General features: G+C 38.9%; 1 protein-coding gene across 2 annotated transcripts in view; it reads left to right on the top strand.

Moving 5' to 3' along the window:
* Positions 1-14,211, top strand: part of UIMC1 (ubiquitin interaction motif containing 1) — a 109,526-nt gene extending 95,315 nt beyond the window's left edge. For both annotated transcript variants that reach the window (XM_075209149.1, XM_075209148.1), the window contains 4 exons: positions 4,243-4,306; positions 8,397-8,474; positions 9,277-9,313; positions 13,593-14,211. In XM_075209149.1, the coding sequence (XP_075065250.1) occupies positions 4,243-4,306; positions 8,397-8,474; positions 9,277-9,313; positions 13,593-13,776 (363 nt within the window). In that variant the 3' untranslated portion in view covers positions 13,777-14,211. The remainder of the gene's footprint in view (positions 1-4,242; positions 4,307-8,396; positions 8,475-9,276; positions 9,314-13,592) is intronic.
* The last annotated feature ends 10,860 nt before the right edge of the window (positions 14,212-25,071 follow it).

Here is a 25,071-nt window from a genome sequence, read left to right as displayed (position 1 = left end):
AGAGTTATGCTGTCAGCAACAACAACAAAACAGCAAAGAACTCTGCCTTCTAAACAGATGACATCACAAATCCCCAAGGCGAGTCCAAGGGTGTTGTTGGTTGTGAACCCTGACCTTCCCATCACTGTACGGGAAGAGGTGACTCCATCCAGCATTTGCAGCACGCCCTCTGCATATGCTGGAAGGATCACCCACAGTCCAGTTACAGATTTGGCTAATGAAGGTGTGAATGTTGTGCACTGGGAGGAGGATATTGATGTAGCTGGCGCTGAGGAGGATGTTGATGATTATGATGCAGACAGATACCAAATTGCATTTCTCAATTTCTATTTATATTCTAGATTATATAACGGCTGAAAAGTTTTCATTATTTAAAACAAGAGGTTTTGACGTGCTAGAATTAGTGTAGTGTTAAGATGTTATAAACACTACACTTGGAAATTGGAGGAGGTAATGTGGCCCCGGTATCAAATTGGGTACCGGGGCCACCCCACTATGCAGTCCAGATACTTGTTTGGTGGAATTCCGACACGTGGAGGGTTTTTAAATTATATTGTGGCCTCGGTACCAAATTGTGTACCGGGGCCACCACACTACGCAGTCAAGATACTTGTTTGGTGGAATTCAGACCAGTTGAGGGTTTTATTATTATATTGTGTGGACCACTCTATCTATACCACACTACAACTCTATACCACTCTATTTCCTACTTTAATTCTATTTAATTCTATTTCCTACTTTAATTCTATTACTAATTAATTAACATAAAGAGGAACAAAAAAAACCAATTTTACCAAAAGTATAATATGACTTAGACTTACAAACACTACACTTGAAAGATCGTGCCTTTAAATGAAAAAGTAAGTCTTCATTGCACGACTATGTGCAACAGGGACAGTTTTTTTCTTTACAAAGTCAACTAATAACACTTGGACCCTGTCTGTCTTTAACATACTTAATGGGATCTCAATGACGAATTGTCTGTAGCATGTTTGGAGGAGGTATTGTGGCCCCGGTATCAAGTTGGGTACCGGGGCCACCCCACTACGCAGTCCAGATACTTGTTTGGTGGAATTCTGACACGTGGAGGGTGTATTTATTTTATTGTGGCCCCGGTACCAAATTGTGTACCGGGGCCACCACACTACGCAGTCAAGATAGATAGATGCGTATCATAGATAAAGTACATTCAGTGGTGTGGGGCAAATTGAAAAATATTCAAAATGCACTGACATTATCAAAAACAAGAGGTTGTCACATGCTAAAACTCCAACATGTATATGATGGAGAGGATGGAGGAGCAGCCGTATGTGTAGTGTAATGCAGACCTGTTGAAGGTTTTTTATATATTTTATTGTGGTGCCCAGTGCCCACTCCTCTACGCAGTCCAGGTACATTTATTGGTGCGAATCAAACAAGTTGATGGTTTTCTTATTATATATATTGTGGTGACCCACTCCTCTACGCAGTCCAGGTACATTTATTGGTGCGAATCAAACAAGTTGATGGTTTTCTTATTATATATATTGTGGTGACCCACTCCTCTACGCAGTCCAGGTACATTTATTGGTGCGATTCATAAAAGTTCAGGGTTTTTAAGATATTGTGGTGACCCACTCCTCTACGCAGTCCAGGTACATTTATTGGTGCGATTCATAAAAGTTCAGGGTTTTTAATATATTGTGGTGACCCACTCCTCTACGCAGTCCAGGTACATTTATTGGTGCGAATCAAACAAGTTGATGGTTTTCTTATTATATATATTGTGGTGACCCACTCCTCTACGCAGTCCAGGTACATTTATTGGTGCGATTCATAAAAGTTCAGGGTTTTTAAGATATTGTGGTGACCCACTCCTCTACGCAGTCCAGGTACATTTATTGGTGCGAATCAAACAAGTTGATGGTTTTCTTATTATATATATTGTGGTGACCCACTCCTCTACGCAGTCCAGGTACATTTATTGGTGCGATTCATAAAAGTTCAGGGTTTTTAATATATTGTGGTGACCCACTCCTCTACGCAGTCCAGGTACATTTATTGGTGCGAATCAAACCAGTTGATGGTTTTCTTATTATATATATTGTGGTGACCCACTCCTCTACGCAGTCCAGGTACATTTATTGGTGCGATTCATAAAAGTTCAGGGTTTTTAATATATTGTGGTGACCCACTCCTCTACGCAGTCCAGGTACATTTATTGGTGCGAATCAAACAAGTTGATGGTTTTCTTATTATATATATTGTGGTGACCCACTCCTCTACGCAGTCCAGGTACATTTATTGGTGCGATTCATAAAAGTTCAGGGTTTTTAAGATATTGTGGTGACCCACTCCTCTACGCAGTCCAGGTACATTTATTGGTGCGAATCAAACAAGTTGATGGTTTTCTTATTATATATATTGTGGTGACCCACTCCTCTACGCAGTCCAGGTACATTTATTGGTGCGATTCATAAAAGTTCAGGGTTTTTAATATATTGTGGTGACCCACTCCTCTACGCAGTCCAGGTACATTTATTGGTGCGAATCAAACCAGTTGATGGTTTTCTTATTATATATATTGTGGTGACCCACTCCTCTACGCAGTCCAGGTACATTTATTGGTGCGATTCATAAAAGTTCAGGGTTTTTAATATATTGTGGTGACCCACTCCTCTACGCAGTCCAGGTACATTTATTGGTGCGAATCAAACAAGTTGATGGTTTTCTTATTATATATATTGTGGTGACCCACTCCTCTACGCAGTCCAGGTACATTTATTGGTGCGATTCATAAAAGTTCAGGGTTTTTAAGATATTGTGGTGACCCACTCCTCTACGCAGTCCAGGTACATTTATTGGTGCGAATCAAACAAGTTGATGGTTTTCTTATTATATATATTGTGGTGACCCACTCCTCTACGCAGTCCAGGTACATTTATTGGTGCGATTCATAAAAGTTCAGGGTTTTTAATATATTGTGGTGACCCACTCCTCTACGCAGTCCAGGTACATTTATTGGTGCGAATCAAACCAGTTGATGGTTTTCTTATTATATATATTGTGGTGACCCACTCCTCTACGCAGTCCAGGTACATTTATTGGTGCGATTCATAAAAGTTCAGGGTTTTTAATATATTGTGGTGACCCACTCCTCTACGCAGTCCAGGTACAATTATTGGTGCGAATCATAAAAGTTCAGGGTTTTTAATATATATTGTGGTGACCCACTCCTCTACGCAGTCCAGAAAGATACCTTGTTGCAACGTTTTGGACTAATAACTATATTGTGAGGTGTTCAGAATACACTGTAAATTAGTGGAAATGCTTGTTATTGAATGTTATTGAGGTTAATAATAGCCTAGGAGTGAAAATAAGCCCAAAAACTTGATTTTTAAACTTTTTATGTTTTTTTCAAAAAAAATCCGAATCCAATACCTTAAATCCGAACCGAGACCTTTCGTCAAGTGTTTTGCGAGACAAATCCGAACCTCAAAAATAACGAAAATCCGGATCCAAAACACAAAACACGAGACCTCAAAAGTCGCCGGTGCACATCCCTAGTTATTTCAATGATATGAAACTTGAGGTTTTACTGATCTATACACTCCATTCACCAATTGTCCATATAGTCTACTGTGATGACCAGGTGAAAATATGAAATGTTAAGGTTTTGCAGTTCAATAATATTGCCGTCTGCTCGCCAAGAAGTAACCAAAGACAAGACAACCTGTATAAAATCACACCTCTTTTGCTTTCTCGTCTAGATTTTCTCGTGCATCAATTTACACCCCTCCCCCACCCCCCACAAAAAAAATCTCAATTGATAAATCCTTTATTTATTTATCAGGCAGGCTAGATATAAAATAGTATAACCAGAGTGTCAGGTATAATTTAAATGTTTAAATATGGGCAAACTTTGTGTGAGCGGCACTGGACACACTGGCTTTTTGGGTTTGTGAGGTTAAAAATAAACACTCATTTTCCCACTGCTAAAACATTGTGTTGTACTTTTTAAATACATCTACATAGAGGTTACTGTGACCATTGGACAATTTTAAACTGCATCATTACTATTTAGTAAACTTACATTTGTTGCTGTGTTATAGTAGTGTGATCTGCTTTCTTAGTAAGAAAAACATAAATATGTTTTTTGGTGTAAGTTTGTGTTCTTTAGGCAGCTTGTCTACATATGGATCAAGTTATGTGAGGAATTTTACCTGCTTATATTTGACAGCTATGTATGCTTTTTTCTGGCAGGGACCTGCAGGGCGAGATGGCAGGCTACTGAGCATGCTGGAGCAGTCAGAGTCCACTTCAGAAGGTATGATGTGTAAGAGACAATATGCATGGCAATTTGTAAAGTGATTTGTGATTGGCTGTTAGAGCTAAAATGTTGTTTGGAAATGTAATGAAGCTGCTAGTGGATGCTTCCAGTAAAAAATTAACATTTACATACATATAGAGGTATTATTCTGTGGCAGCATATCATCTGTCCATGTTTATTACATCTCAGTGCGGTCTGTATATCATGTACAATGGCAGGTATTATAGCTTATTTACAGGAATCTGGAATAAGAACATAAAAAGAAAATGTAAATGAAATAATCAAGTTGTATATGTCTCTCTGTTTAAACAGTTTAAATGTGTTTGTTTTTAATTGTAATATTAACGCCTAAAAACCATATAAATATGTAATCCAATATTCTACTAAATATGTTAACTGGAGTAGCATAAAACGGAACAGCCCTTTGGTTAATATGTGTAAATCATGTACTTTTACAGTGGTGAACATGTATAACAGAGGGCCCCTGTGCAGAAAGCGTGTGCCCCTTAACAGCACGGTGCTCACCATTTTATTTATTTTTATTTTGAAATATATGTTTAGTATGCTACTAAAAAGTGTAAGGTGTTTGCCAGCGACTTGTGTTAACACAGCCAATAAAATCTAAGAAAAACAGCATAGCCAATAACTTACAAAAAAAAAATGCCATTGCAGAGCTCCTTCTGACCTTTGTACAGTGCAGGTGCAAAACAGAATACAAAACCTCCCAATGCTCAATGAACAATACAGAGACTCCTCTGATGCCTACTACACAGTGCAGAGCCCACTCATATGACCTGTATGCCTTGCAGGTCTCTTTTCCAGTATCCCTCAATATAGAAACCTTTTTCTCATGTTTAGTACATAATATACGCCTCAGTTGGCCTGACCATCACCACCCCCAGGCGTATGTTCTATTGTGAAGTGCAGCACTTGACTGTTTGATCGGTGCTTGCTACTTGTTAAAAGAAGGGTTCCCAAAGTAGTGTGAAAACCTCACTCAATACACTGGTGAGATGAATATATGTAAAATATATCCTTTTATTTGTTGTTTATTTAATTCATAATTTCTATTTGGAGAGTAGTGATGACTGGTATATGAAGCAATATATAACACTTAGTGAAGGTTAAATGTACCTGTATGTGAGGATCACCTAATACACACAACTTGCTTTGCTTTACATTGAAATTTGGGTATTATAAGGAATAAAATATTAGAGGTCACCTCAGTAAATGTGTTACTCCTATTATTAATTTGTGTATGCAGAATATATATATATATATATATATATATATATATATATATACATACATACATACATACATATATACACACCCTCTAACCAAGTAGATTATTCGATACTAGTTGCCTATTTACCAAAAGTAGGGATATGCTGTTATAATTATTATATTTTTAGATTTATTGCAGTCGCACCTTACTACACTAATATATTAGGAGGGTTGTGCTTCTCAATTTTTGTGGCTCTGACTAGGCATCTGAAAGTGTATGTCACTTATAAAAAAGCCATTTCCATATGAATCAGAGAAGTTATTATGGGATAAGGTGCCAGAGATCCTAGGTGCCACTCAACACGACCAGCGGCAACATCTTTTGCAAGCAAGGCTCAGGCTTCTGCAGTGTAGCTTTGCAGAGCAGCTGGATGGATGTTTGTTCAAACCTTCACTAGTCACCATCATCTGGATAACTTATCCTTCTCTGATTCGCAGTTTGGAAAACATCTCTGCTCAGCCACTAATTAAATTCTTTAAATTTTGAAGCATATGTGGATGGTTGTGGTGTTTGTGTGGCTCTCCCTACTGTATTTGGCACATCTCTTTGTAATGGTTCCCATGGAGGATATAAGAGGGAAATATGTGAATTATGCTTACTATTACTTCCTTTTCCTTGAAAGATTCCATGACATCCAGCTTGACTCCACTAGCACAGTTTGTCAGGCATACGTCAAATACACTTACACCCAACAAGGTCTTAAGCACAAGAAATGTTTTTCGAACATTTTTTCATAGTGAAAAATGCATCTGCTATTACCGTATATACTCGAGTATAAGCCGAGTTTTTCAGCACATTTTTTGTGCTGAAAAAGCCCTCCTCGGCTTATACTCGAGTGATGGAGATCCAGACCTCAATAAACAATACTGAAAGGAATGGTGGTATATCCGGAGGCTCCAAACCGTATAGGAGATAACAATAAGGAACAATGCAGAGCAGTGTTGGAGTGTATAACTCACGATTTCTTGATAGCCGTGCTCAGTCTGCGGTGTTCCTTAAAGTCTGCAAGCAAACCTTCAGATTGGGTGCACATCCTATAATAGCCGTCCAGACACAAAGTCATATGAAGGAAAGTTCCTAGCTCCGTTTGGTCCTAGCACTCCAATAGCGCTGTATAGGTTTGCTTGCAGTCTTTAAGGAACACCGCGGACTGAGCACGGCTATCAAGAAATCGTGAGTTATACACTCCAACACTGCTCTGCATTGTTTCTTATTGTTATCTCCTATACGGTTTGGAGCCTCCGGATATACCACCATTCCCTTCAGTACTGTTTATTGAGGTCTGGATCTCCTATATATCCTTTGTGATATATTACATGTTGGTATTGCTACACCAGTCAATCATCCTATTTATGTCTAGTCTGGGAATGATACATTTGTTTTTATAGATTGTATATATCATTCTTATTTTGCGCAGAAGGGAATATTCCACTCCTTGTCAGTATATTTTATCTGATTGTGGCTTTTTAAATAAATGTATTTGTACAACCACGCCAGCTGGGATTTTGCACAGATTATCAATTCAATGTCATTAGTCCTATAGTGACTTTATGCATATTTAATTTAATACTTATTTAGATTTTGCATATCCATATCTCTGGACAATATCTGCGCTGGATGCTTTGTGTTCTGTACATTGCCTATAAAACCAGACTTTGAAAAGATTTGTTGTATTCTGTTTGGGGGGAGGGGGTATTTTTCTAAACTGACAGATATCATCACCACCATTTATTTATATAGCGCCACTAATTCCGCAGCACTGTACAGCGAACTCACTCACTTCAGTCCATGTCCCATTGGGGCTTACAGTCTAAATTCCCTAACATACACAGACAGACTAGGGTTAATTTGTTAGCAGCCAATTGACCTACCAGTATGATTTTTGGAGTGTGGGAGGAAACCCGAGCACCTGGAGGAAACCCGCACAAACACGTGGAGAACATACAAACTCCACTCATATAAGGCCATGGTTGGGAATTTGGGAATTGCTGCATTTCCCACCCTAGACTTATGCTCGAGTCAATAAGTTTTCCCAGTTTTTTGTGGTAAAATGAGGTACCTCCCCATATACTCGAGTATATACGGTAGGTTTGATTTAAATAATAAAAAATAATAAAAACAATATAAATCAAACAGCAGGTATAATCTTCCTTCTCGTGAACAAATGAAAGAAGCAAACAAATTTATTCTATAATGTATCCACAAAATCACATCGGCATGAAAAATTAAGAAAGCACTATCAGTTCAGAGGTAAATGCGCAGTCAGCCAAGCAGCTAATTAGTGCTGGCAACAGTTATCATCATTACTGTGTATTTGCAATAGCCCCCAGGCACCCGCAAGTGATGCCGTCACAATTACACGAACATAGTTTGGACTGAGTGTGCACTCCCCTTCCTTCCAAATGTCAGATCTGCATACAGACCCACACTTTTTGTGGGTATGCGTAGTACAAATTTGTGTATTTAACACTAAGCAAATAGGTGTACAACTCTGCATCAGCCCCAAAGTCTGTGGATATCTTTTGTTCTGAACAGTGGACATTTTTCTTAATTTTAATATTAACATTTAATTGTATTGCTAGTATGTTGCCTATTGTTGCTGTGTTTAAGGTAAAATAAAGTATACTTTATAGGAAACAATAAAATGGTAACATTCCTTTGGTCCTATTGAAAGGATTATGTCCAAGATAATTTTCTGAAGAAGCATTAATGTCCTTTAGAAACAGAACAGAATTGTGGGAATATTTAGGGCACACGATAACCTTATCTTTAGCATTATTCTTTATTCTGCACTTTTAGGTGAATTTTGTAGCAAGCAGGGGCTGCCCAGGTGCTCTACTTCAGCTTCTGACATTGAGTCATTCAGCAAAAAAAAAGGTTAGTAGTCTATGCAGTACAGGTGGAGTGAGAGAAAAAAGTTATCCAGGGCATAATGTTTCAAGCCCTTTTCATCTGACAAGTGGTCTGTTAAAATTGATAAGCGAAAACGATAAAGCAGTTTGGTGCTTCCAGAATAAAATAGTATGGTAAAACTAATTTATTTATTATATTTTTTTTTCAAGAAAATATGAATAACAAGAACTCTGTATTCAAGCCCACCAAGAAACTATTTTTTATAAATAAATAGTTACTTATAGTAGTTAATTCCAACAGTGATGAGAAAATTGTACAAATTCCAACAGAGACACATACTACAATGCAATAAAATTATAACTTGGCATACTAAAATATACAATTGTGTTATTTTACAATTTCCAAATAAGATTTAAAATAAATAAATGATGACGATTATAAGATTCACCAAATGACTCTTCTACGTGTGTGTGTGTGTATGTGTATATATATATATGTATATATATATATATATATATATATATATATATATATATATATATATATATATATATATATATATGTGTATATGTGTATGTATATATATATAAAATATATTACACATATGTGTTTGTGCGTATAAATGTGTGTACATGTACGTGTGTGAATTAGGCCTCAATTCCTAACCATATATCAATGCCTAATCCCAGTACCTAACACTCATTTATAATCCAAAACCCTAGTGTGTGTGTATATGTATGTGTGTGTATATATATATATATATATATATATATATATATATATATATATATATTTATTATAAAATATCCTTTTCTCCTCTTTGCAGGAACAAACAGCAATGCCCAAGACCCTTCATATATGAGGTGAGACCTCCAGTTATATTTTTCTTTTCTGTAAAGACAACCATGTTTTATGTCTCTGGCTCAGTATTTCTTGTTTCTTGTTAATGTATCTAGATTTTTGTTTTTAGGGCATCTAAGTTGGTGTGATTACAAAGGAAAAGCAAATATATGTTGTGTTAAAGTCCAACTCTACCCCAAATATAAACCCTACATTTCCTTACTTTCACCTCTTTTTCTCCATGATCCTTCAATAGACCACACACCCTCTTCTGCTTCAGTTGCTGCATGCATTAGGTGACAAAGGGAAAGCAAAATCTTTGTCTTTACTTAGGAATCTGTTTCTGTGAACTCCTCTTCCCAATCTACACATTCCAGCTTGGTCCATTTATTAATTCCTTGGGTTTGAAATATTACATTTACATAAATGACTCTTGCTCACCTCATTTCAGTTTCTTCCCGTCTCCAGTCATGTTTGCATGGATGGCAGAGAGAGCTCTCATAATAAATATGTCCATAACGAAGTTACTCATTTTTTTCACCCATTACAGTCTCCATAAATATACGTTTCTGTTACAGAATGCAGGAAATGTTCATGTTTTACGTGTATGGTGCGTAGAACTACTAATAGAATTTTTTCTTTTTTTACAATACTTACAACAGCTACATGCTGTTGGTTGCTCTTGTACAATATAGCAAAAATAGGATCTGTTTTATGTGTCTGCACTGCCAAAATGCTTATCTCTTACTTATACTTTCCTTTCTGGATTGTTGTCATCTTGTCAATCCATCCTAAATGCAACTGCAAAAGTTTCACATTTATACTCCTCATGTTGTATCGGTTATCATTTTCAAGTTCTGTATGTTTAAAAAAAAAAAATTTTTTGGGCTCTTCAGTCCCTTGCAGCCACTTACCTCTATGACTAAAGCTGCTGCTCTAGTACTGCTCTCTCTTGACCATCTTCTACACCTGGTCTGCTTGATTTGACCTCATTAACATGAATTTATATCTCTTAACACCTTTTTCTTTTTATACTATGGAGAACACTGGACCCTGGGCATTTAGAGTCTCTTATTGGACACTTGCATTTTAAATGCTAATGTTAACCCCTCCTTCTTCCATATCCCCATCCCTCTGGACACTCCATTTTATTATTAGAGTGCCCACAGGGCAGTGTGTTTATTAAGCTGTTGCAGCTATTACTAATAGTCACAAAGGACCCAAATGATTCAGGCACCACAGGCACTTCTGGAATGAAATATGACAAAATTGATCTTTTTTTTTTTTCCAAGTAAATATGAATAACACGAACTCTGGAAACAAGCCCACTAAGAAACACATTCGCATTGTAATAATTACTTGTAAAAGGTACAAATTCCACCAGGCACACATACTACCATACAGTCAGATTATAACTTGGCATACTGAAATATAAAATTGTGTTATTTTAGAATTCCATAATAATGATTATGAGATGCTTCCGGAGGGTTCCCTTCACCGTCAGCAGGTGATAACTGGGGTCCTGTGCAGTAGTGCTAGACCGCATGCTGAGAGGAGCAGCGACGCAAGTGTCTCATCCTTCCTGCTGCCAGTAACAAGGCAGCTGTGGAGGTGGTGGGAACCTGGCACTATGCTGTTTAAAAGGAAGAAACATCAGCTGCGTCTATCTCCTTACAGATCCTTTTATCCATTATCAAAAGAGGATACGCATAAATGGGAGAAACTTCACCTTCAACTCCACCTCACTTACAGTGGACCCCACTGCGAAGTGCTTGTTTAAAGACACCCCTATTCCAATTTCTAATGTCGCAGATTTAAAGCATGGTATAGATCTACAACTCATGACCATTCTTAAATCCATTTGGTGCCTCCTTGAGATCCATTTTAGACTTGGTCAACAAAGATGTGGAGAAGTGTTCAGATCAACTCTTAGAAGGCTTGCAGTCATGGTAGCCTAGATCAGAAATTAGCGATCTTGGTGGAACACATCCAGGATGCATTTGAATATCTGGGTCACACAGCTCTGGTTGCTGGTCAAATTGGAGCAAGAATTCCAGCTTTGGTGGTGGTCTCAATTCTCAGACCTCTGGCTTCAAAGTTTGGGAGTTGGACGCAGTAGAAAAAAAAGATTCTGGTGTCCTTACCTTATTCAGGCCTGAGTTGGATAAAATTAGTTAGGCCCGGGTGGAGAAATTATTTTCTACTGGGTAAATCTGCGAATAGTTTTAGGTTTTCAGTTTTGATCCTTTCATGTTGCAACTCCTCGTGGAGGACAACAGAGGGGTAAGCAGGCTTGGTCCATGAAAAGACAGACCATCCACTTGGTAGTTGCGTCTTCTGCTCTACAGGGTTAAATGGTTCAATTCCACTTCAGATTCCTAGGTGAGTTGTGTAAAGGATCAAGATATATGATTGGTTTCTTCAGTGCTCTACGATGTTTCTTCATTACTGGTCAGTCATCCTGTCCCTGTTGATAAAGTAGAGCACCAGGACATTCACACATTACACATTTCAGAACATTAGCCCAATGCCAGTAGAACATTGGGTACAGGTTTCTTTTCAAGTTTTTTTTTTTATTTTGTAAAAAATATAATTGGATCATTTCGCCCCATTTTGAATCTCAAGATACTCGCTTTCAGGTGGCCGATTTCAAGATTGATTTATTGAAATTTTTAAGCTACAGTATACATGGACGTCAAGGAGTCTAAGTTGCATGTTTCAAACTAGAAAAGTCACAAAAGCCTTCTCCAGTTTGGGCTCTGACCTTTGGTCTGGTGTCCGCTCCAGGAGTGTTCAAAAAATTCATAGCCATCATGGAGGCTTTTCTAATGTCCCGATGGTAGATGTCCCATCTGGACAATATCTTGCTCAAGGCATAGTCTCTGGCTTTGCTTTCGGCTCATAAACACTCTACAGTCATGGCAAAAAATTTGGAGAATGACACAAGTATTAGTTTTCACAAAGTTTACTGCTTCAGTGCATTTAGACCTTTTTGTCAGATGTTGCTATGGTATACTGAAGTAAAACTGCAAGCATTTCATAAGTGTCAAAGACTTTTATTGGCAATTACATTAAGTTTATGCAAAAAAAAAATCAGTATTTGCAGTGTTGCCCCTTCTTTTTGAAGACATCTGCAATTTGCCCTGGCATGCTGATAATCAACTTCTGGCCACATACTGACCAATGGGCACCCATTCTTGTCTAATCAATGCATGAGGTTTGTGAGAATTTGTGGGGGTTTCTTGTCCACCCGCCTCTTGAGGATTGACCACAAGTTCTGTGTATATATATGTGTATATATTCTGTGTGTGTGTGTGTGTGTGTATATATATATATATATATATATATATATATATATATATATATATATATATACATACATATATATATCTAATATATATAAGCCTAGCGGCGTGTGTGTGTGTGGAAAAAAACTATTTTTTCTTAGAAAGGGCTCATCCAATTGACCTGAAATTTGGTATACTGACATTATTTGACAAAAAAATGATAATAGTGAAGTCAGTTAACTTCCATCATCCCCCCTTTCCCCCGTAGGAGGGGTAGTAAAGGCTAAATTTACCAGTTGAGGGCTCAAACTCTTGACCGTGTGGGTATTTATTTACCAGAGCCTGTGTTTGGTCATGGACAATTGTATGTCGCATTTTCACAAGTACGGAGAAGCAGTGACGTTAAAGTGCAGGTTATGAATACTGCCCTTCAAGGAAGACTGATTGAGCACAGCGATAAGGTGTTGAGCAGAAACGTTGTGTATCGAGAGGTTTTAGAACAGTAAGACAATGGAGATTAAGGATGTGGCAATGAAGATGAAGGATGAGGTGATGGAGAAGAATGATGAGGTGGTGACATGTGGACAAAACCACGTTAAAAAAGGGTGCTTACGTCGGGAAGTAACGCTCTTCCCCTGAGGAGGCCTGGCCTAGCCCCAAATGCATGACAAGAACCTTTTTAACACCTTAAGTAGCTTGATTTGACTAGAATGCATGAGTATCATATATATATATATTTATATGTGTGTGTATATGTATAGAGATGATACATGTGTGTGTATATATATATATATATATATATATATATATATAATGAACTAACTGTATGTGTTCAGTTGAATCATGTTACTTGTTCATTGGAACTGGATAATGTTAGTATTCATTGCCTCCTTTGTATAATTTATTATTTGTAATTTCTGTACATGTACTTGATACCGACAGCCATACAAATTGTTCATCATAAGTTACAATGTATTTTAACAAACTTCATTTTACTTTACACCTATATGTTCAGCCCTCCTAGAGAAGAGCATAGTGGTAATTTCAGCTCTGAGCATCTGAACTTCAGTGACTCTCCTATAAGATCTTTTGTGTCCATCTCAGAGGCCAAAGATTGCCTGGTGGACTTCAAGAAGCAGCTCGACCATAAACGAAACAGTAAAGGACCCAGTCGCAGAGGGAAGAGACAAAGGATGTGACTTTGTGGGGTTATAACGACATCTAAATGTTGCACTGCAGGACCAAGTGATGAATATTTGCACATGTGCAAACATTGTATTGAAAAATTGTGGATCATTTCTATGTAATTTAAATGAAGCAAAAACCCTCACAATTAAACAATTTGTATCAATATAGATCATATATTTTCATGGAAAAGATTTCATTCTTGTTTCATCTAATATATAACCAAACGTGTCTTTGTATTTATCAGAGTCTGTTATTTCATAATACAGGATGAAACAATAAAGCCATTCCCAGTGGCGGCAAGCAATGCACTGTTTCTTAAAGTGCCTAGATGTGTAAATATGTAATATATGGTGGTATTTTATTTTCATTAAAACTAGCAATGGATTTATAGTCCAAATGTTAAAACTTAGTGAAATGCAATAAAAACCACAGTCTGTCATTTTCAACTTTGTCTATCTGTTTGTTACTGATATACTTTTCTAAATGATCTAACCCGTAGATAAATTAGGCATCTTTATTTAGTTATATTGACCTATCATATTTGTTGCATTTATACTGTATACCACTACTACTGCAACACACTATGATGAGAACATGGGCTAGAGTAGTGTTGGCTAACCTGTGACACACCAGGTGTTGTGAAACTACAAGTCCCAGCATACCCTTCCAAAAAGCTGCTATATATTGACAAAGCATGCTGGGACTTGTAGTTTCACAACACCTGGAGTGTCACAGGTTAGCCAACACTGGTCTAGAGCATGGCTGTGCAACTATTGGGCACAGGGCCACATCTTTCAAGTTTGTTTTTTTTCTTGTTTTTGCACTAATATTCCAGACAGTCTCCATAGACTTTTTTTGTATAACAGAATTTACTCTGCGAGTTTCTGTCAGTCTGAAATTGCCAACATTTTTTCATTGCAACACTTTTGTGTTTTGGTTTGGTTTTTCCATAGAGGGGAAAAAGACTCCTTTGTTGCTTTTACTTTCCACTGGTGATCCAGTGAAGCACTGCAGCAATTATAAAAATTTATTCCATTGGTTAATAGAACTAGAGAAAGTTTTTTTCATTGCAGTGGAAGTATATGTGAATATTTGCATTTTGACCTAAATGTATTATGAAGGTGTTGTAATCATAATCAGTCATTAATCTGGAGGAAATATTCTTTGTTACGGAAGGAAATAGCCAAACTGCAAGCTGAGGTGTGTAGGATGTCTATATCCTTGAGTCCACCACTGCCCCAGAGAGTCCCCAGAAGACATTCTGCCTGGACTACTGTACGCTCTGAAAGTGGGAAATATATAGAGGGACACAGAAACATCTTCCAAACTGTGCCATTGAAAAACTTGTATGCTGCTCTTGCAGGGCTGGAATGTACAAATAATATAGGAAATACCGTACACAACATGAGGATTTGGGGACTTGTACTAGCTATAGGAACAGGAAAATAAAATCTCCAAAAAGAACTGCACTTCTATTGGGGGACTCCATTATAAGAGGCATACATCTGGGAATAGCAACTGATGTAGAGAAACAAGTAAGGTGCTTACCTGGAGCCACAGCTCCAAGAGATAAATAACGCATATTAAGAATTGTGAAAGAAGCAAGAAAAGATGGGGAGGTGGATGTCAATGTCCACCTAGGGACAAACGACCTGGCTAATGCTAAAGTCATGGCAGTAAAAGATGAATTTAGGAAGTTTGGGGCTGTTCTAAAACAGGTGATAACCACTGTAACTGGTAACTGGCAGTATTGCCAGTGCATAGAGGTGAAGACAGAACTCACTGCATCAGAAACTTCAATGTGTGGCTAAAGAAGTGGTGTTATGAGGAGAGATTTGGTGTGATAGACCACAGTCATGCCATCTGGCAAGATAGGGGACTATACAAAAGTGACGGCCTGCACCCATCTTTAAGGGGAACCAGAATACTAAGTGAGCAGTTTGAAAGCTTAATCAGGTACCATTTAAAACTAGCAGAGGGGGCAGTGAGCTAAACAGGAATAAAACAATCTGCTCCCCCAACTAAGAAGTATCGTTTCTGTAGGCCAATAGTACAGAAAACATATCCACAGCAACAGAAGACAATGCAGATCAAAACAAAATAAACAGAACGATAAACAGAACATAGGAACAGAAGATGCGTACATAAAATTCTTAAAACTATATGTGCTAATGCTAGAAGCTTAGGAAATAAAATTCCAGAACTAATTGCTTTAATGACAAGGGATGATCTGGATATTGTGGCTATTACAGAGTCATGGTGCAATGAAAATCATGACTGGGACATAGCTATTCCGGGTTATACTTTAGGAAGGACAGAGTGGGAAGAATCAGAAGAGGGGTAGCAATGTATGTGAAAAAAAGCATAAAGACTACTTTAATACTAGATATTGAAGAAAAACCTTAGACCCTTTGGTTAACCATAGAAATGTGGGACAAGGCTATTCTTCATACTGGGGTGATCTATAGACCACCAGGTCAGGAAGAAGAACTGGACAGGAACTTACTGCAGGACATCAATAAAAGGCTTTAAAAGGAGAGGAAATAATCATGTGAGACATTAATCTACCTAATGTGAAATGGGAGGAGGCTTTTGCAAGTTCCACTAGAAGTAGGGACATTCTGAATTCCTTGCGAGGAGCATCCCGCAAGCAGATGGTGAGGGAGGCCACTCGCAAAGACGCAATATTAGACTTCATTCTTACAAATGGTGACAATATCTGATGTAAATGTGGGTGAGAACCTAGGATCCAGAGACCATTAAGCAATAGGGTTTAGTATAAAGGCAGAGACCGACTCATAACACACAAAAACAAAGGGGTTAGATTTTAGGAAGGCTGACTGCCAAAGAGTCACTTGCACATTTTCCCATCTCTACAGAGTGGAAGAAGTTGAAAGGAGTGCAGGAGAGGTGGGAAAAATTAAAAAGTGCAATACTTAAAGCAACAGACCTTTGTATCAAAAGGGTTCAGAAAAGTACAAGGAAAAGGAAGCAAAAGAAGTAGCAAGTATTGTGAAAGAAAGAAAGATGGCCTTTAGGAAATATAAGCGGACTCAGAATAATGAAGACAAAGAGGTATATCTTGCTAGACAGAAGGAGGCTAAGAAGGTAATCATATGTGCAAAGGCAGCAGGTGAAAAGATTATGGCCCAGTCAGTGGGTAAAGGGGGCAAAACTTTTTTTCGGTATAAAAGTGAAAGAAGAAAAAGAAAAGAAGGAATGATAAGGCTAAAGACAGAGAGTGAGGGTCTTGTTGAGGGAGACAAGATAATAGCAGATCATCTTAATAATTATTTTTTGCTCAATGTTCACTACAGAAAGAGCAGGAAGGGACCACAGTTAAGTTGCAGTATACTCATAAAAATAAGGTAGATACAAGTACATTTACAGAGGAGAAGGTCCTAACAGAGCTCTCAAAGCTGAAAGTGGATAAATCACTGGAGCCAAATGGGATACATCTAAGGATACTAAAAGAACTTAAAAGGGTGTTGCTAACACCATTAACAGAATTATTCGATCAGTCACTAGCTACAGGAGTAATTCCAGAGGACAGGAAAAGAGCGAATGTAGTCCCACTACACAAAAGTGGAAACAAGGAAGAGGCGAGCAACTACAAACCATTGAGCATTACATCAGTAGTAGGAAAATTGATGGAAACACTCTTAAAAGAAAGAATTGTAGAATATCTCAAATCCAGTAACTTACAGAATCCCAAACAGCATGGATTTACTGGGGGGAGATCATGTCGAACAAATCTTATTGACTTTTTTGACTGTCCCACATCTCAGACTGTTAAATAAACTTATAAGCTTGGGATTGGATTCAAAGATGGTAGAATGGATAAGATCTTGGTTACAGGATAGAAAACAGAGATATAGTAAATGGACTACATTCAGAGGAGGGAAAGGTTACCAGTGGAATACCCCAAGCATCTGTACTTGGACCAGTGCTTTTCAATATCTTTATTGGAGACATTACAAATGGTATTCAAGGGAAAGTATGCCTTTTTGCAGATGAAACAAAGATATGCAACAGGGTAGACACACCAGGAGGGGTAAATCAAATGATTGATGATCTAGGTAGAATAGAGGAATGGTCAAGAGAGTGGCAACTACAGTTTAATGCCAAAAAATGCAAAATCATGCACTTGGGTCTCAAAAACCCAAAGCATATAAATACATTAGAGACTGTACAAAGAAGTAGGGATGTGCACGGGCGACTTTTGAGGTCTCGTGTTTTGGATCCGGATTTTCTCGATGTTTTGGGATCGGATTTGTTTCGCAAAACACCTGCCGAAAGGTTTTGGTTCGGATTTAAGGTTTTGGATTCGGTTTTTTTTTTTGAAAAAAGCATAAAAAGTTAAATTAATTTTTTGGGCTTATTTTCACTCCAACGCAATAATTGACCTCAATAACATTCAATAACAAGCATTTCCACTACTTTACCGTGTATTCTGAACACCTCACAATATAGTTCTTAGTCCAAAACGTTGCAACGAGCTATCTTTCTGGACTGCGTAGTGGAGTGGTCCCCACAATATAATAAGAAAACCATCAACTGGTCTTAATCGCACCAAAACATGTACCTGGACTGCGTAGAGGAGTGGGTCACCACGATATAAATTAAAAACCCTGAACTTGTATGATTCGCACCAATAATGTACCTGGACTGCGTAGAGGAGTGGGTCACCACAATATATATAATAAGAAAACCATCAACTGGTATGAATCGCACCGAATAATGTACCTGGACTGCGTAGAGGAGTGGGTCACCACAATATAAATTAAAAACCCTGAACTTGTATGATTCGCACCAATAATGTACCTGGACTGCGTAGAGGAGTGGGTCACCACAATATAAATTAAAAACCCTGAACTTGTATGATTCGCACCAATAATGTACCTGGACTGCGTAGCGGAGTGGGTCAACACAATATAAATTAAAAACCCTGAACTTGTATGATTCGCACCAATAATGTACCTGGACTGCGTAGAGGAGTGGGTCACCACAAAATAAATTAAAAACCCTGAACTTGTATGATTCGCTCCAATATTGTACCTGGACTGCGTAGAGGAGTGGGTCACCACAATATAAATTAAAAACCCTGAACTTGTATGATTCGCACCAATAATGTACCTGGACTGCGTAGAGGAGTGGGTCACCACAATATATATAATAAGAAAACCATCAACTTGTATGATTCGCACCAATAATGTACCTGGACTGCGTAGAGGAGTGGGTCACCACAATATAAATTAAAAACCCTGAACTTGTATGATTCGCACCAATAATGTACCGGGACTGCGTAGAGGAGTGGGTCACCACAATATATATAATAAGAAAACCATCAACTTGTATGATTCGCACCAATAATGTACCTGGACTGCGTAGAGGAGTGGGTCACCACAATATATATAATAAGAAAACCATCAACTTGTATGATTCGCACCAATAATGTACCTGGACTGCGTAGAGGAGTGGGTCACCACAATATAAATTAAAAACCCTGAACTTGTATGATTCGCACCAATAATGTACCTGGACTGCGTAGAGGAGTGGGTCACCACAATATAAATTAAAAACCCTGAACTTGTATGATTCGCACCAATAATGTACCTGGACTGCGTAGAGGAGTGGGTCACCACAATATATATAATAAGAAAACCCTGAACTTGTATGATTCGCACCAATAATGTACCTGGACTGCGTAGAGGAGTGGGTCACCACAATATAAATTAAAAACCCTGAACTTGTATGATTCGCACCAATAATGTACCTGGACTGCGTAGAGGAGTGGGTCACCACAATATAAATTAAAAACCCTGAACTTGTATGATTCGCACCAATAATGTACCTGGACTGCGTAGAGGAGTGGGTCACCACAATATAAATTAAAAACCCTGAACTTGTATGATTCGCACCAATAATGTACCTGGACTGCGTAGAGGAGTGGGTCACCACAATATAAATTAAAAACCCTGAACTTGTATGATTCGCACCAATAATGTACCTGGACTGCGTAGAGGAGTGGGTCACCACAAAATAAATTAAAAACCCTGAACTTGTATGATTCGCTCCAATATTGTACCTGGACTGCGTAGAGGAGTGGGTCACCACAATATAAATTAAAAACCCTGAACTTGTATGATTCGCACCAATAATGTACCTGGACTGCGTAGAGGAGTGGGTCACCACAATATAAATTAAAAACCCTGAACTTGTATGATTCGCACCAATAATGTACCTGGACTGCATAGAGGAGTGGGTCACCACAAGATGAATTAAAAACCCTGAACTTGTATGATTCGCACCAATAATGTACCTGGACTGCGTAGAGGAGTGGTCACCACAATATATATAATAAGAAAACCATCAACTTGTATGATTCGCACCAATAATGTACCTGGACTGCGTAGAGGAGTGGGTCACCACAATATAAATTAAAAACCCTGAACTTGTATGATTCGCACCAATAATGTACCTGGACTGCGTAGAGGAGTGGGTCACCACAATATAAATTAAAAACCCTGAACTTGTATGATTCGCACCAATAATGTACCTGGACTGCGTAGAGGAGTGGGTCACCACAATATAAATTAAAAACCCTGAACTTGTATGATTCGCTCCAATAATGTACCTGGACTGCGTAGAGGAGTGGGTCACCACAATATATATATAATAAGAAAACCATCAACTTGTATGATTCGCACCAATAATGTCCCTTGACTGCGTAGAGGAGTGGGTCACCACAATATAAATTAAAAACCCTGAACTTGTATGATTCGCACCAATAATGTACCTGGACTGCGTAGAGGAGTGGGTCACCACAATATATATAATAAGAAAACCATCAACTTGTATGATTTGCACCAATAATGTACCTGGACTGCGTAGAGGAGTGGGTCACCACAATATAAATTAAAAACCCTGAACTTGTATGATTCGCACTAATAATGTACCTGGACTGCGTAGAGGAGTGGGTCACCACAATATAAATTAAAAACCCTGAACTTGTATGATTCGCACCAATAATGTACCTGGACTGCGTAGAGGAGTGGGTCACCACAAAATAAATTAAAAACCCTGAACTTGTATGATTCGCTCCAATATTGTACCTGGACTGCGTAGAGGAGTGGGTCACCACAATATAAATTAAAAACCCTGAACTTGTATGATTCGCACCAATAATGTACCTGGACTGCGTAGAGGAGTGGGTCACCACAATATATATAATAAGAAAACCATCAACTTGTATGATTCGCACCAATAATGTACCTGGACTGCGTAGAGTAGTGGGTCACCACAATATATATAATAAGAAAACCATCAACTTGTATGATTCGCACCAATAATGTACCTGGACTGCGTAGAGGAGTGGGTCACCACAATATAAATTAAAAACCCTGAACTTGTATGATTCGCACCAATAATGTACCTGGACTGCGTAGAGGAGTGGGTCACCACAATATATATAATAAAACCATCAACTTGTATGATTTGCACCAATAATGTACCTGGACTGCGTAGAGGAGTGGGTCACCACAATATAAATTAAAAACCCTGAACTTGTATGATTCGCACCAATAATGTACCTGGACTGCGTAGAGGAGTGGGTCACCACAATATAAATTAAAAACCCTGAACTTGTATGATTCGCACCAATAATGTACCTGGACTGCGTAGAGGAGTGGGTCACCACAATATAAATTAAAAACCCTGAACTTGTATGATTCGCACCAATAATGTACCTGGACTGCGTGGAGAAGTGGGTCACCACAATATAAATTAAAAACCCTGAACTTGTATGATTCGCTCCAATAATGTACCTGGACTGCGTAGAGGAGTGGGTCACCACAATATTATTAAAAACCCTACACAGGTCTGAATTCCACCCAAAAAGTTTATGGACTGCGTAGTGTAGTGTTCCCCACAATATTATTTAAAATTTTTGCAGCAACAGTCAACGTTGTTTAATATCTGATACACCTCTATCTGGACTGCATAGTGGAGTGCCCCGGTACCCAATTTGGTACCGGGGCCACAATACCTCCTCCAAACATGGTACAGACCATTCGTCTTTGAGATCCCATCAAGTATGTTAAAGACAGACAGGGTCGAAGTGTTATTGGTTGACTTTGTAAACCAAAAAACTGTCCCTGTTGCACATAGTCGTGCAATGAAGACTGACTTTTTCATTTAAAGGCACCATCTTTCAAGTGTAGTGTTTGTAAGTCATATTATACTTTTGGTAAAATTGGTTTATTTTGTTCCTCTTTATGGTAACTACTAATAGAATTAAAGTATTAAATAGAAGCGGCAGTTCCTCTTTATGGGAATTAGTAATAGAATTAAAGTATTAAATAGAGTGGTATAGAGTGGTAGTGTGGTATAGAGTGGTCCCCACAATATAATAATAAAACCCTCAACTGGTCTGAATTCCACCAAACAAGTATCTGGACTGCGTAGTGGGGTGGCCCCGGTACCCAATTTGATACCGGGGCCACAATAAAATAAATACACCCTCAACTGGTCTAACTTCCACCAAACAAGTATCTGGACTGCATAGAGGACTGGCCACTGGCCACCACAATATAATATATAGAAAACCTTCAACAGGTCAGAATTACACCCAAAAATAGTATCTGGACTGCGTAGAGTAGTGGGCACTGGGCACCACAATAAAAAATATATAGAAAACCTTCAATAGGTCTGAATTAAACCCAAAAATAGTATCTGGACTGCAGAGAGGACTGGCTACTGGCCACCACAATATAATATATAGAAAACCTTCAACAGGTCAGAATTACACCCAAAAATAGTATCTGGACTGCGTAGAGTAGTGGGCACTGGGCACCACAATAAAATATATAAAAAAAACCTTCAACAGGTCTGCATTACACTGTACATACGGCTGCTCCTCCATCCTCTCCATCATATACATGTTGGAGTTTCAGCGTGTGAAAACCTCTTGTTTTTGATAATGTCAGTGCATTTTGAATATTTTTCAATTTGCCCCACACCACTAAATGTACTTTATCTATGATACGCATCTATCTATCTTGACTGCGTAGTGTGGTGGCCCCGTACACAATTTGGTACCGAGGCCACAATATAATTAAAAAACCCTCCACGGGTCAGAATTCCACCAAAAAAGGGTATGGACTGCGTAGTGTGGTGTGCCCGGAACACAATTTTTTACAGCGCCAACAATATAATTAAAAAATTGGCCATCAACTGTCACCGTTGTTTAATATCTGATACACCTAAATATGGACTGCACAGTGGAGTGGCCCCGGTAGTAAATTTGGTGCCGGGGCCACAATACCTCCTCCAACTTCCAAGTGTAGTGTTTATAAAGACAGACAGCGTCAAAGTGTTATTAGTTTACTTTCTTAACCCTAAAATTGTCCCAGTTGCAAATATTCGTGTAATGGACAGTTACTTTTTCATTGAAAGACTCAAGCTTTCAAGTGTAGTGTTTATAAAATATAAACAACAATACAGTAGTTTTAGAGCACGTCAATACCTCTTGTTTTAAATTATGACAGGGTATTTTACTTTTGGTTTAATTTCTTGAATTTGTTTAAATTTGGTTTTACTTTTTGAACATGGCAAACGACTGTTGATTGGTCATATAATGCAAAAAAAAAAGTTCCAAGATGGAATTGTCCTTGGGCCCTCACACCCACCCTTATGTTGTTGAAATAGGACATGCACACTTTAACAAACCAATCATTTCAGCGACAGGGCCTACCAAACAACTTTGGCTGAAATGATTGGTTTGTTTGGGCCCCCACACCAAAAAAGCTATTCATCTCTCCCTGTACAGACTAAACAGGCTCTACTGAGGCAAGATGTCGTCCTCATCCTCAACCTCTGATTCCTCTCCTCCTTCAGTGTGTACTTCCTCCTCATCACACATTATCAATTCGTCCCCGCTGGACTCCACAACCACAGGTCCCTCTGTACTATCTGGAGGGCAGTGCTGTACTTCATTGAGGAATTGATTATTCATTTTTATAAACATCATTTTTTCAACGTTATGAGGAAGCAACCTCCTTCGCCGCTCACTAACCAGGTTCCCCGCTGCACTAAAAACTCTTTCCGAGTACACACTGGAGGGGGGACAACTCAGGTAAAATAGAGCCAGTTTGTACAGGGGCTTCCAAACTGCCTTTTTTTCCTGCCAGTAACAATATGGACTGTCTGACATGTCTACTTGGATGGTGTCAGCAAAGTAATCATCCACAATTTTTTCTATTGTGACAGCATCCAATGCAGCGAGAGTAGACATGTCTGCAATGGTTGGCAGGTCCTTCAGTCCGGACCAGATGTTATCAGCATCCCCGCCAGCGCCTCTTTTGGGAAAACGGAGCTTTTTCCTCGCAGCCATAGATGTGGAAGAAAATGAGGGTGGAGCTGTTGGCATGTCACGGTCCTCTTCAGAGGACAATCTCCTGACCAGCAGGTCTTTGCACCGCTGTAGACTTGTGTCCGCCGGAAACAGAGACACAACATACGCTTTAAACCGAGGATCGAGCACGGTGGTCAGAATGTATTCCTCTGACTTTAAAAGAGTGACCACCCTCTGATCCTGGCAAAGCGTACGAAGGGCTACATCCACAAGAGCTACATGCTTGGTGTAATCGCAATGGCTTACCAGCTCCTCCCTCACTTTCTCCAGCTGCTTCTGCAACAGCCTGATCAGGGGAATGACCTGACTCAAGCTGGCAGTGTCGGAACTGACTTCTCGTGTGGCAAGTTCAAATGGCTGCAGAACCTTGCACAACACGGAAATCAGTCTCCACTGCGCTTGACTGAGGCGCATCCCCACTCCTTTGCCTATGTCGTAGGTGGCTGTGTAGGCCTGAATGGCCTTTTGCTGCTCCTCCATCCTCTGCAGCATATAGAGGGTGGAGTTCCAGTGCGTCACAACCTCTTGTTTGAGGTGATGGCAGGGCAGGTTCATGCTTTTTTGATGTGCCTCTAGTCTGCGGTAGGCACTGGCTGAATGCCGAAAGTGTCCAGCAATTTTGCGCGCCACCGCAAGCATCTCCTGTACACCCCTGTCACTCTTGAGGTAATGCTGCACCACCAAATTAATGGTGTGGGCAAAACATGGGACGTGCTGGAAATTGCCCATATTTAATGCCCGCACAATGTTACTGGCATTGTCTGACACCACAAATCCCCATGAGAGTCTAAGTGGGGTAAGCCACTGGGAGATAATTTCCCTCATTTTCTCTAATATGTTATCAGCGTTGTGCCTCTTATTAAAGCCTGTAATACACAATGTTGCCTGCCTT

This window comes from Mixophyes fleayi, chromosome 4 (genome assembly GCF_038048845.1).
Source record: "Mixophyes fleayi isolate aMixFle1 chromosome 4, aMixFle1.hap1, whole genome shotgun sequence".
NCBI classification, from domain to species: Eukaryota; Metazoa; Chordata; class Amphibia; order Anura; family Limnodynastidae; genus Mixophyes; species Mixophyes fleayi.
The sequence above is the reverse complement of the archived record's forward strand: the minus strand, read 5'-3'. Positions and strand labels throughout refer to the sequence as shown.